At 33.8% G+C, this 12826-nt stretch overlaps 1 protein-coding gene across 4 annotated transcripts in view; it reads left to right on the forward strand.

Moving 5' to 3' along the window:
- The window catches only part of CstF64 (cleavage stimulation factor subunit 2 CstF64), an 82027-nt gene that overhangs the window by 36056 nt on the left and 33145 nt on the right, over window positions 1-12826 (forward strand). For all 4 annotated transcript variants that reach the window (XM_081728966.1, XM_081728967.1, XM_081728968.1 and 1 more), the window contains exon 7: window positions 1715-1892. In XM_081728966.1, coding sequence (XP_081585092.1) covers window positions 1715-1892 — 178 coding nt within the window. The remainder of the gene's footprint in view (window positions 1-1714; window positions 1893-12826) is intronic.

Here is a 12826-nt window from a genome sequence, read left to right on the forward strand (position 1 = left end):
CATGGGCCTACTTTTCATTTTCGAGAATCGATCTCTGGTAGTTTGCATTGCATTCAAAACATTATTCCTGTTAGGCTTGTATAAACGCAATTGATGTTCTGTACTTTCCATCTGGAGAGCTATGTCTATTGCCTTTTGAAATGTTAATTCTTTGGTGTTAAGCAGTTTACGGCGTATTGATTCGTCGGCAACTCCGAACACAAATTGGTCTCTCAGTTTTTCATCTAGGCAACACTTAAATTCACAATAAGAAGATTGCTTCTTAAGCTCCAGGACAAAACTAGTTATTGATTGATAAGGCTTCTGTCGCAATGTATGGAATTGATAACGCTCAGATATTATGTTCACTTTAGAAGCATAATAAATTTTCATTTGTTCCTTAAGTTCTGTGTATGTTTTTTTAGATGGAGAATCCGGCCAACAGATATTGCATAACTGTTCATAAGCCTCGGCACCCATTACCGTTATAAATGTTGACACTTTCCTTTCTTCTTGAATTTGTGAGGCTATACAGAAATGTTCGAACCTGTCCAGGTATAACTGCAAATTATCAGTCTCAACATTGAATGGAGGAAAATTGGAAATTGTTGACATTGTGATATGTAATCTTCTTATCCTACCGACTGCGCCAAAATTGTTAGGTCCAAAAAGTCAATTAATTCAAAATTACGCTTAGCACATTTATATCTCTATATGTAATATTCTAAGTGTGATCTCGAAATCCTTAAATCACTATAGCTACATATCCATTAGCATCCCTTTATTCTTAATCTGTACTCGTTCATATACTCATTAAATCATATAGCATATGTATCTCAATTCCTCTTCCTAGTATTTCAATAATCTTCGTAAAACTAACTCAATATGTATCTCAATCTAACACTTAAATCTTATATCATATACCATAATATCTGCACGTACAAATTCCTCTTTTTCCTAACGGACAGTGTCAATTAATGAGCACTTTGTGCCCTCTTATATTCCAACAGTAAGCACCTAATTTTCTTCGCTTTATCTCACTCTTTTCCTTCGCTCGTACTTACAAAAATGAGCGAATATATTCAGTGAACATATAAACAATATTTAGTTCGGAGAAAGAAGGAAGTTTCCAAAATTTAGTAGCTCTATATTATTAACAAAACTTACGTTTGCTTTTCCAAAGAGATACTTTCATGATGTTACTAACTCTTATATCTGATTTATTTCTTATCTTTCTTGTCATTCGGTATTCTCCAATCTCTGATTTCCCATGGCCTCGTTTAAATTGAAGACAACGAGTAGAGAATTAAAAGATGTTTGTGCTCTTCTTGCAATTTGAGTTTTCATTCTTTCTTTCTTTCCTTTTTGGTGGCAAGTTGTTGATTAGTTAGGTAAAGTTAAATAACTCTTTTGAAGACTGAGATGTGGACCCCGGCTTAATTTTAGATCTGAACCACGTGTATGCCCTCCGCAAATTGAATCTGGTCTTCAGCCCCAGAGTTGATCGAGTGGGAATGTATGTAAATCTGATCTCACCTTATTTAGCCTTGGTGCAAATAGGGGGCTTTTCCAACTCCAACCAACAAATGTCAAGTTTTTTCTTTTTCTTTTTTTTTCTTTCCTTTCTTTTTTTTTGAAGTGTGATATGAGTGATATATATATTTCGTATATTCATAAAATCACAACTAAAATAGTTAAGTAATAAATATATTTTTCATGCTTTTATTTAAAACAGGCCAAGATCTCGATCTTCGTCAAATGGATCCGCGGATGCCACGAATGGGAGATCAAGATCTTCGTGTTCCACCTGGAGCAGGGAACCCACCTATACCTCCCGTTGGACCTGTTCGTGACCCAAGAGAACAACAACGACCTGAATTTCCACCATCACGTGAGCCAAGAGATTTTGATCCGTAAGTACAATTCTGAATATTGTAAATAGAGTACACACTTATCTGAAAGCAAAGTGTGTTTCCTGGACGTTTTAGTGCTGTTGATGGAGCGCAGCGCTTGTTCATAAACAAGATGTTACTAGTTTGATCTTCGTTTTTACCGATTGTAATTTGTTTGTTATATATACATATTTATTATTCCTAATACAACGGATATCAAATGTTACCGGATATATTTAAAAGAAGCAGCTATGGTGGTTATTGGTCATATGAGTGAAATTTAAATTTTAGATTGTACGATGGAGGTCAGCTGGTGAGCAAAGATTGTATTTTTTGAGCTCTATTTCTTCCCACTGGGTATTTATTTGTATTTTTACAAAGTCCATTTCTAACCAAATTTGAGGATTAAATTATTTCTTCTTCTTCTTATATTATTATTATTATTATTATTATTATTATTATTATTATTATTATTATTATTATTATTATTATTATTATTATTAAGGTATCCAAATACTGACGTATTCAACTTTGCTGCTGTTGGTACGATTCCCGTTGGACGCCTAGTGTCATTAGCCCATATGGCGTAATTGTGGAATGTAAAACTAAGTAAGCACAGTAGATGTTATAATATCGTATAAAGAGAAAGCTTGTTTTATCTTTCATTGAATGCGTCTTACTGTTTTTTGACATTCGTACTTATCTTTACCATTAGGGAGTCATAGAAATCATTTCTGATCTGAATCCTTAAAAGGGCCGCGTTGGCTCAGTGGTAGAGCGTTCACCTCTGATACGTGGGGTCCCGGGTTCGATCCCAGCTCCCGCTAAGTGAACTTTGTGGTGGGCGAACACCGTGTGTGGGGGGGTTCTCGGGGTTCTCCCGTTTCCTCCCACTTTCTTCATTCCACCCTTTCATTCATTTTTCATAATCACCATCTCCTTTAGCCTAGCAGGCATAAGCGTGGGACGTAAAACTTAAGATTTCATTTCATTTTCATTTTCTGAATCCTTAAAAGTTATTATTATTATTATTATTATTATTATTATTATTATTATTATTATTATTTTAATTTTGTTGTTGTGGTAATTGATTTGGGTAAGATTTGGGATTGATTGAATAATTACTGTACACAGAAAGCCACTCTTGCTTCTGTCTACCTAATATACTATTTTACAAGTAACGTGATTTTAAAAGCATGTATTTGATTTCAGGTTTAATTTTTTTCTAAAAGACTTCAAGATACGGTAAGTTTGCTTTAATTTTCAGACGTTGTTTTGTTGATAGTTGATCAAAGGAATAACCTTCGTGGATATGGAACAATATAGTTATCTTTGCACCCTTTATCTCTTCTGTTTGTTTGTGAAGTATTTTCAATTTTTGACCCTAGCGGGGGTCATGATCACGAACACTTTATTTCAGCTTGCTGGAAACTAGCCGAACACGGTATCTGCTTACACGATAATTTGTTGCGTATTATTTATGAAATTTAAAGATATAAAAGTACGTATGTTAAAGAATAACACATATGTACAGGAGTTCTTTTTAACAGTAATATTCCTTTTTGGTACCACCACATGAATTATTTTTCCTGTCTACTCTATACAAACATGCATTGTTCTTTTCAGTATATCGTTTATGTAGATACTTCGTGGCAGTTCAGACGTAAAAACAAGTGTAAGACTTTGGTGATATATGTTCCAGTAGAGGTTGATAGTTATTCTTTCAAAGCTACGCCAGTCCGAAAATTACGAAAGACAATTAAAATTGTGGTGGATTACTTGACATATAAAAGAAAATGTGTTAAAATATTTTTTGAGTTTTCCTTTACTTTGAGACAAATCATCTTTCAACAAATATTCTTTTTTTCCACGTTGTTTGTCAGTTGTACTTTAACTGTAAGAGGCAGGATATTCAGTACCAGATCGTACGTTCATTCTTACATACGAAGCATCGTAAGTTTGAAAGCAGATTTATCAATCCTTTTACAGCTCACTAGGTTGGATGTGAGGGAACTTATGCCCTGTTAGCCTCCTTTACGGGAGTTGCCCACCTGTCACTGTGAGGAGGTAGAATTGGATTATTTGCAGACGACGTAATCATCTGGTGAGACAGCAGAGTAGTGCTAAAACAAATTAATACTCACCTATAGTGTATCCTGGGAATTCTAAAAATATTGTCATATTCCTGGTATGATTTTAGCAATCAGTCCTGTCTACATCTAGACAGTAATAAATAGCTTCTTCTTTTATATATATATACAATTTATTCAACTTTGTCCTTTTTACACACACAACACTAAAATAACTTAAAATGTAAGACGCGTGTAACTGAAGTGAATTAAAACATGTTACATTGTATGAAACGCGTGTAAAGAGTAACATCATAGATTGTTTTTATACTGGTATCGATACGTTGAGTTTAAGAGTATAGTGATAATTAAAATTTCAGTACCTTACTGCTGATTGTAGTGTCCTGTATGGAAAAACTATTAAGTTGAATAAAAAAATAAATGAAAAAAGTGTGAAGACGAAACTCTTCATTATCTCTAGCCGTCGAAGACAACAGGATTGGTTGCCGAAATCATGCCAGAATTGCAAGAACCGTTTAGGATTCCTAAAGCATATTATAGGTGACTGTTAGTTAATCCTGTGTGTCAAATTATAATTGTATTAAAGTGCAAAGACAACTTACTTCTTGGGACAGATGCACAGAAAAAAATGGCTTCCATGCAAATCAAGAAAAAAGTGAACGGCGCAGGAGACCGAGTTTGATTCCCGACGGGAGCTCATGTGGTTTGAATCTCACGTTAAACTTTGAGTTCATGTCTCGTATAGTCTTCGTGCTGAAAAGGAGGAGAAAGTTTGATCCAACCGACCAGTCAAGAAAGAAATGAGGTTTTGATCATTTCAAGAAAGGAACTCCAACAGGACAGGTAAATAAGACAAGTCACAGTAGAAAACACTTCAAATATCAGAGTTCAGAATTTGCGGCAGGAGTTCACTACAGGCAGGAGAAGATAATACTAAAGCGGGAAACATCCGAAATGGTATCGAAACATACAGAGGAGAGCTTAAACCATTCTATACGACACGACTTTGTACCCCATAATAACGTACGCTGTAAGAAGTGGATTATGATTATTTAAAAAAAATAATAATAATAAAATAAAAAAAGTGGAGAGATGACATTTTTTAAGAAACACTCTTGAAAAGAGTAAGAAGTGATATCATTAGAAGTACAATCATCTAAGTAAGTGTCCAAGAAAGAAAAATGTAGGATACGTTATTTAAAAAAGCATTTAAAAAAAAGTGCTCATATTAGAATGTTCTACACATAATAACAGGAAAGAAATCAGGAAACAGGTGAGGAAGACCAAGGAACAGATCCTAGATGAACTTGGATCCATTGCACAAGCTTTGCTTTTAATAGAATTAATTTGATTTAAACTACTCGCTGAGTCTCTGACAGTTATCTCTGATAGAGTCTGATGAATCCAAGTGGATAGTTGGCGAAAGTGTTACACGTTAGTAATTTTTGCAAGAAACATATTATTTTGCTCTGCGACTAGTTTAAATCAAACGCAATATGAAGTATGAAGTTGAAAGAAGGGCAATAAGATGGGAAAAGGTCAAGGATGGAGAAAGAGACAGGGAAATAAATCGTTGAAGTCGTCTTCTGCGCACCTAGATCCGCCAGGCTGCTGGAAAGGAATTGGTGATGTTTATTATTATTTTCTTCGAAAAGCGTAATTCTCTGTTAAAAAAATCTTATTTGTTGTAGGGATACGGTCATCTGGTTATATTAATAATTTATTTTTTCAGTACTGTTTATTTCCTATAATTTTTGTTCTGTCAGTATGTCAGTATCTGATTCCAGTACTGCCAAACACGAAGGAAAATTAAGCAATAAGTGAAGGAACAAGGGGAAAAAATGTTTTTATTCAGTTTGTCGTAGAATTATGATATGGGTCTGGTTATATTTTCTTTTTCAGTATTGTTTTATTTCTCATAATTTATGTTTACCAAGTTTTCGATTGCAGTACTTGTCCAACACAAGGGAATATTCGGTTTTTTTTTTTTTTTTTTTTTTTTTTTTTTTTTTTTTTTTTTTTTAAGTCCAATGTATACAAATAATGATTGAGAGGTACCGGGAATGTCAGGACAGGATATTGAATAGAGATAAAGAAATTTTTTAACATTCCATTTTCTGGCTTATGTGCTAACTCAGACATAGACCCATTGGAAACCAATCCTTTTATCACGTACTCTAAAAGGCGAGCGTGTTTAACATTTGAACCCCTGTAACTCATATATAAACAAGATGAAATATTCCTTATTTTTAAGAAAAAGAAAGTATCTTGAGATTTTAACAAAATAACGTATAAAATAAATTAATCAAAAAATAAGCTGCTCTTTTTAAAAAAATCCAGCGAAGCTTGTTGACCTTCTTGTGAGGAAGGTCGAATAAAATTAATATTACAGCTTTGAAGGTACAATTGGTAAAATATACATGCGCCATTGTGAATTAACTCTGTAGTCACAAGAAAAAGTATATAAATTTGTGTTAACACATAGAGTGAGAAAGTGAATGACTGGGTCAGGACTCGAACCCGGGATCTCTGGTATACCGTGCCGATGCGTTAATCACTACGCCACTATGATCAGACCACTAGTGGAAAATGAAGAGCACCGACTTTAGGAGTGTGTGGCTCTTCTGGGAAGCGGACTTGGTAGCTCAGTGGTTAACGCATCGGCATGGTATGTCGGAGATCCGAGGTTCGAGTCCCTATCCAGTCCACACTTTGTTTGTGTGATTGAATTCGCACCAACAGAGGATCTGGTGTGTAAAAGTAAGTTTAAATCGGTTATTTCCTCCTTTCATTAATATATATTGTATTGTGATATTTGTGTTTGTTATGATAACTTCTATGTGTTGTATGTACTATTTTTAATTAAACTATATCTTTTCCAGTGAAATTACTTATATTCGACACGTATTCGAATAGCTTTATATTTTCTTTACAGTCCTCAGCATGTGGATAATGCTGAGAGGTTTGTAGCAAGCAGTATTAAGCGATGAAACGTTTGAAATGCACATGCTAACTAGTTCTCAAACTCATGTTACACCATGCATGTGATCGTTTAAAATTCTGTTGAGTTTTATTATTTTACTTTGTTTGAAGTTTAGAATAGATCCCGCTTACAATGTTTGCACTTTTATTTAATTCAAACATTTAAATTAATTATATATATAATGATCCGATCTATAGTTTTATATATAGAACACACACGACTTTATGCTGATAACATTTAGTGTAACGAAGCAAGAACTCTGTAGAGACTTCGATGACTTATATTCACTTATATAGGTCTAACAATACATTTGTATGTCCGTGAGGTGATGAGGCTGGTTGTGAATTGTAATGTTTGTTAACACTTTACGAAGGCTGTTAGTGTTGCCGTGAGAAGAGTCAGTTCTAAATGTGTTAAGAAATGTTTTACCGTGCAGTTTAAAGTTGAAGTAATCTAATTTCTAGAAGATCCAGTAAAAAAATCAATACTGGTGTCTATATTGGAAAAATTTTCGTATTTGTTGCACTCAAAAAATTGCGAAAAGAGTTATCTATTAGTTTATTTTTTTTAAGTAAGGGACAGATTCTTCACATCATGTTACGTAATGATCGGTATGGTAGGGTATCTTTTCTTCCTGTATACACTTGATTATTTTACTGTCCTTGTATGAAGAAAAAGAAAATATACTCTCAGTAACGTGCAATTAAAAAAAAAAAAAATGTAGACTATTTGCTACATTTAACCGACAGTTGAAACTTGAAAAGGGATCTTCTAATTTACTTAAATTTAAAACATCAAAGCATGTATTTTATTTTGTTTTTTTAGCATGTAGTGTGCTTCTGAATGACTTGCTTCTTGGTAGTTTGAAATTTGAAATCGTACTTATGCTGAAGCCCCAGTGTTTGATTTAAAATTAAGTTGTTGAAGATTTAGTACTGCGACTGTTGGATTTTTGTGAGCGTTCCTTTCCTACGTGATATAATGTTGGTTAATGCAGTGAAATAGTAAAGTGTTTTCTCATTGAGAATCATGGAGATTTTCTTTATATCAAGAACGTCTCAGTCTGTGTGTAACGCTTATTTTTAATAGTTCACAGTTTTCCTAATAGGTGTAGCTACGTGTGCTGTCTGCCTGACGCAATAGATGGCACTAGCATGCATCCAATTTGCAAATTGAAAATTATTGTGACGATTTAATTGCAACTTAAAGAATGCATTGTTTCAATTCAATTATTTCGAAATAGGACAATACCGTAACTATATTTAGACTTGAGTATAAATATTCGTGTGTTTCAGCAGTAATATATTGTAATGTAATTATAACTTAAACTGTATTGTTTCAATTTAATTATTTAAAAATGGATCATGATGGACTTGCTTGTTTATTGTTAAGATAACGTCCGTAACCGCATTTAGATTTGAGTATTAATATTCATATAACCGCAAGTTAGTTGACGGGCAAACACTTTTTTTTTTTTTTTTTTTTTTTTTTAAATTTTCAGAATAAGTTAAGTATAAACAATTACAACTTTTAATTAAAGACTTGTCTTAACTATAGTGTACAGCGAGTCGAAGGCTTGGAGAAGAAAAACTAGTATTATATAAAACTATTATTATAAAACCATTATATCGTAGTTGGTAAGGTGTCTTATCTACCAACCGGATGGCCCTGGTTCGATCCTCAGTGGGATTTTTTTTTCCCCGTTCTACTCGTTTTAAAACAGCTTAAGGGTTCTTCACCCATCCCCTATAAAATGAGTACATGCGGAAACCTGGGGATAAAGGCAGCCGGGACATCACTTTCTGTACGTGCTGTAAATCAAAAATTATGAATCTTTACCTCCACATTGCTCATAGTCCACTTCGGTCTGTCCCGAATAGGACTCATTACTTATACTGTGCTTAAATATCCGCGTTTAGGGTCATGTGGTGTTCGTACAACGGATTGTGGAGATAAGAGCTTACATTACAAAGAATTTCAATCATAACAGCTTTGTCTTTTGAAACTTTACGTTTAACGACTTTCAAAAATTTATGTAATGAAGAAATTGCCTGACTCGTTTGGTAACGTAACACAACAACTAAGCTGTATTATGCTGTAATGTTTAACATGATGAAGTCATTTCAAGAGATGCTTCTTTTGTCTTCATTAGTCACATTATTTAAGATGAATAGTGACATCAAAGAACTCACTTTCTTATCTGTCATTTTCTAACACCACATTCTAACGAGTCACTCCATAAAAACTAACTGGGCGGCAACTAAACCTGTTCTTACTACTCACGCAAACATACAGTTAATAAAAACATAAACAGAAAAATTACCTACAAATTGACACAATCCTCGTTCTTAGGTTACCATCTTCCAGGTTTAATTCAGGATTTTTAGCTCTACTATTATAAGACTCAGGAAACATTCCTTTCGATTTGTGATGTGGTTTTGTGAATGACCTTCTCCTCCTTAATATTATGTTTGGGCATACGTAGATGTTTGGATAAGCCGGAAATGTTGAATTTTAATTCATGGTGTCTTATGCTTCTTTACTTTGGCAGCAACATTCCTCTTGGACATATCAATGTATGAACCATCACTTGACATGTAACCTCAAAGACTCCTTCCATGATTTTTTTTTTTTTTTTTAACAAAATATTTTTTGAATTCGGTGAAGTGTTTCTCGATATTTGTAGGAGGTTTGTAACTGACCTCTCTAAGCAATATTTCTTAGCTACTTTGTTCAAATTAACTGGCTCTTGGATTTCCTTTCCAATTTGGCCAAACGTATCTTCTAGGAATACGTCTGGTACATCGTAGAGCACTCACTGATGCCATGCCTTCTAAATCTATTCAGGAGTCCGTGGACCCCTTTATTATCAGAAATCGGAAAACAGAAGTAGGTATCGATGAACTCACATTAATACAAGACCTAGAGCGCTTATTTCTGGTGTGTGGGTCCCTGGTTCCATCCCCGGCCAAGTGAGTTTGTGGTGGACAACATCGTGTCCGTGGATTTTGTCGAGATCCTTTTGTTTCCTCCATCATCATTCCACCAGTTATTTCATAGTAGTTCACTTTCATTAATCATCTGTTCCCTTCAACCTAAAGGGCATAACAATATGATGTTAAATTGAAGATTTAATTTTGTTTTCGAACCTGACAGTATCTTCCATTGAGTAAAAGGGAAAACTTATAGGCATAAGTTCTTATACACAGTTCATGTAAGGAAATAATACCTATAAAGCACATGCTCGACAGTAAAAATGTAAATTATTCTTAGCAAGTTAATGTACATTTAATTAAGTCCTAAACAATATGCTTGACTAAGATAGAGTGAATATGTAATTCAGTTATTATGATGCGATTTAGAAATATACACTGGAAAGCTTACAAAGAATTTAGGAAAAACAATAATTAGACAGGAAGCCATCAAGTAATTAAGCAGTAGGCTCGTATCCACGGGGGTCTAGGGGGACCGCCCCCCTAAAATTTTTGTTGGTCTCCCTAAAATGTTCATGGTAGGCTTGCAAATGAACTATAAAATGGTGATGAAATATAATGTGGTTGGATCCCCCCCCCCCTACATTTTTGGGCTGGCTACCGGCCTGTCAAACAGCTAAATAAAAATAATAGATATTAAAAGAAAGGTCAAAACAAATACATGGACCTGACATGATTTGTAAGAATAGTAAGCGGTTTCAATTTTTTTTTTTTTTTTTTTTTTTTTTTAAAGTGTATTTCGATGAAAGGAAAGAACAGAAAGTCGTTCGTGAAAGAACCACATAAATTGATTCAGACTGTTAAAATAATATGAAATCTATTGATCAGGAATAGAAGATAGGGTAATTGAACAGCGAATTGAAATGAATCGATACCATTTCTTATTCTTTATCATGCCGCAAAACGTATGTTACGTACGGATGTAATTACAGTCGACAGTTTTATCATCTTATATTTCATTTAAACCCGTTTTCTCTATTTGCTTGGTAATTTTGATAGAAAAAAGAATTATTATGCCATTAGTTTTTCCTCGAATGCTCAAATGTATATATATATATTATCTACTACATTGCTTTATTAATTAGCAATAGTAGTGTCATTTAGTGAACGCTCTTACTAGTAAATTTGAAATCCATGATATTGTTGTAGCTCAAAATTTAGCGAAACATTATCTTACCAATGATATTGTCAATTGTAGAATGCTACATTCAGAAAAAAAAAAAAATAATAAAATAAACTTAATGCTTATAATGAAAATGAGTAATCAGTTTTCCATAGTGATAGACAGAACATAGTAAAGTTCTTTAATAATTTGTTGTGAAGTACGTAATGGCCATAGGTAGTTTGAGACAAAGTTTATGTTGAACAATAGGATGTTTTCTCAACAGTTATATTTTTAAACATTCTAAATTTCAGCAACAAAAGTTTCATGCCATATAGTTAATAAAACAAGCGGAAATAACTAGAAATCAGTGTACTTTGTAGTGCAAACATTACACAGAATAAAACATTGTGTACGAGTTATACTTTAAAAAAAATGTGTATAATTGAGACATATATAAGTGTCGAAGTTTCTTTGTATGAAGCTGAAAAAGAAAAATGTCTATTGAGTCGCTATGCTTCATAGGCTACGTGAGAAACGTGAACAAGTAAAAATCTTCGTTCATACGACAGTACATTTAAAACGAATATCGTAGAGGCAGAATTAACACATCACAGTTGTCACTAGTTTTTGCCTTCTGTTCCTTTAAGTTCTCACTGTTTTGGCAAATATTGTCTTTTATAGCTGAAACGAATCGCCAGTTCCGTAAATGTATTATTATTATTATTATTATTATTATTATTATTATTATTATTATTATTATTATTATTATTATTATTATTATTATTGAGAGGGAGCCGCAGTGTCTCAGTGGTAGAGCGAAGATCATTTAGAGCCCTAACATTTCATTTAATTTATTATTGAGAGTGTAAAATATTACGTTACCCTCTAAAGGATATGTTAGGGCTGCTTTCTAATTGATAGATATCTGTATTGATCAGTTACTATTGTGCCCATATCATTTTTCAGGAGGTATATCTTCAGGCAAAAAATATATCTTCAACTGTGTGGGTCAATCAAAAAGTTAGTTGCATACCTTCGCAAAAACTCTTGATCCAAGGATAATGTGTTAAAACTTTGTGGCAACACGAGACTTATCTGCAGCGCGCGACGTAGCGGCTTTAACTCAGCAGTTGTAGTTTGCTTGCTAATCAGTTGTTAAAATCTCTGGAGTTACAGGTGACGTCCAGATTTGAAATGCATGTAATGATTCATTTTTTATGCCTAAAAGGTGTAACTACACTGAAATTAATCGGCAGGTGTACGAAATATATAGTGAAAATGCAATGTCGCGTCAAGCTATCGCAAAGTGGAGCAACATGTATGACAACTGACGTATAGATATTGACGATGTTTACCGCTAGGGAAGACCATCAACTTCGACAAATGCTGAGATCGGTGCTCGTGTGAATGGACTTATTCTTACAAGCAGACGCATAACTGTAGACAAAATCGCAAATAAATTGTATATTCATAGTTCAATTGTATGAACTGGAAATGTGCATACGATTTTTGCTTACCATCTTCAATTCCGTAAAGTTTGTGCACATGGGTACCTCGGCTGTTCATAAAAGAGTACAAAGGGGCGTTTTGATTTTTTATACATGTTTGAAATGTTATCAACAGGAAGAAAAAAAGTTTTTGGACAAAATTGTGACCAAGATGGAGCATGGATTCATCATTTCTCACTTGAAATGAAACGCAGCTCCATCGAGCACAAACATTCCACTTCCCTGACTCGAAAAATGTGCCGAACAGTTCTGTGTGTAGGAAAGGTGATACTGACG

Source organism: Thermobia domestica, chromosome 10, assembly GCF_964235325.1.
Source record: "Thermobia domestica chromosome 10, izTheDome1.hap1.1, whole genome shotgun sequence".
Classification (NCBI taxonomy): domain Eukaryota; kingdom Metazoa; phylum Arthropoda; class Insecta; order Zygentoma; family Lepismatidae; genus Thermobia; species Thermobia domestica.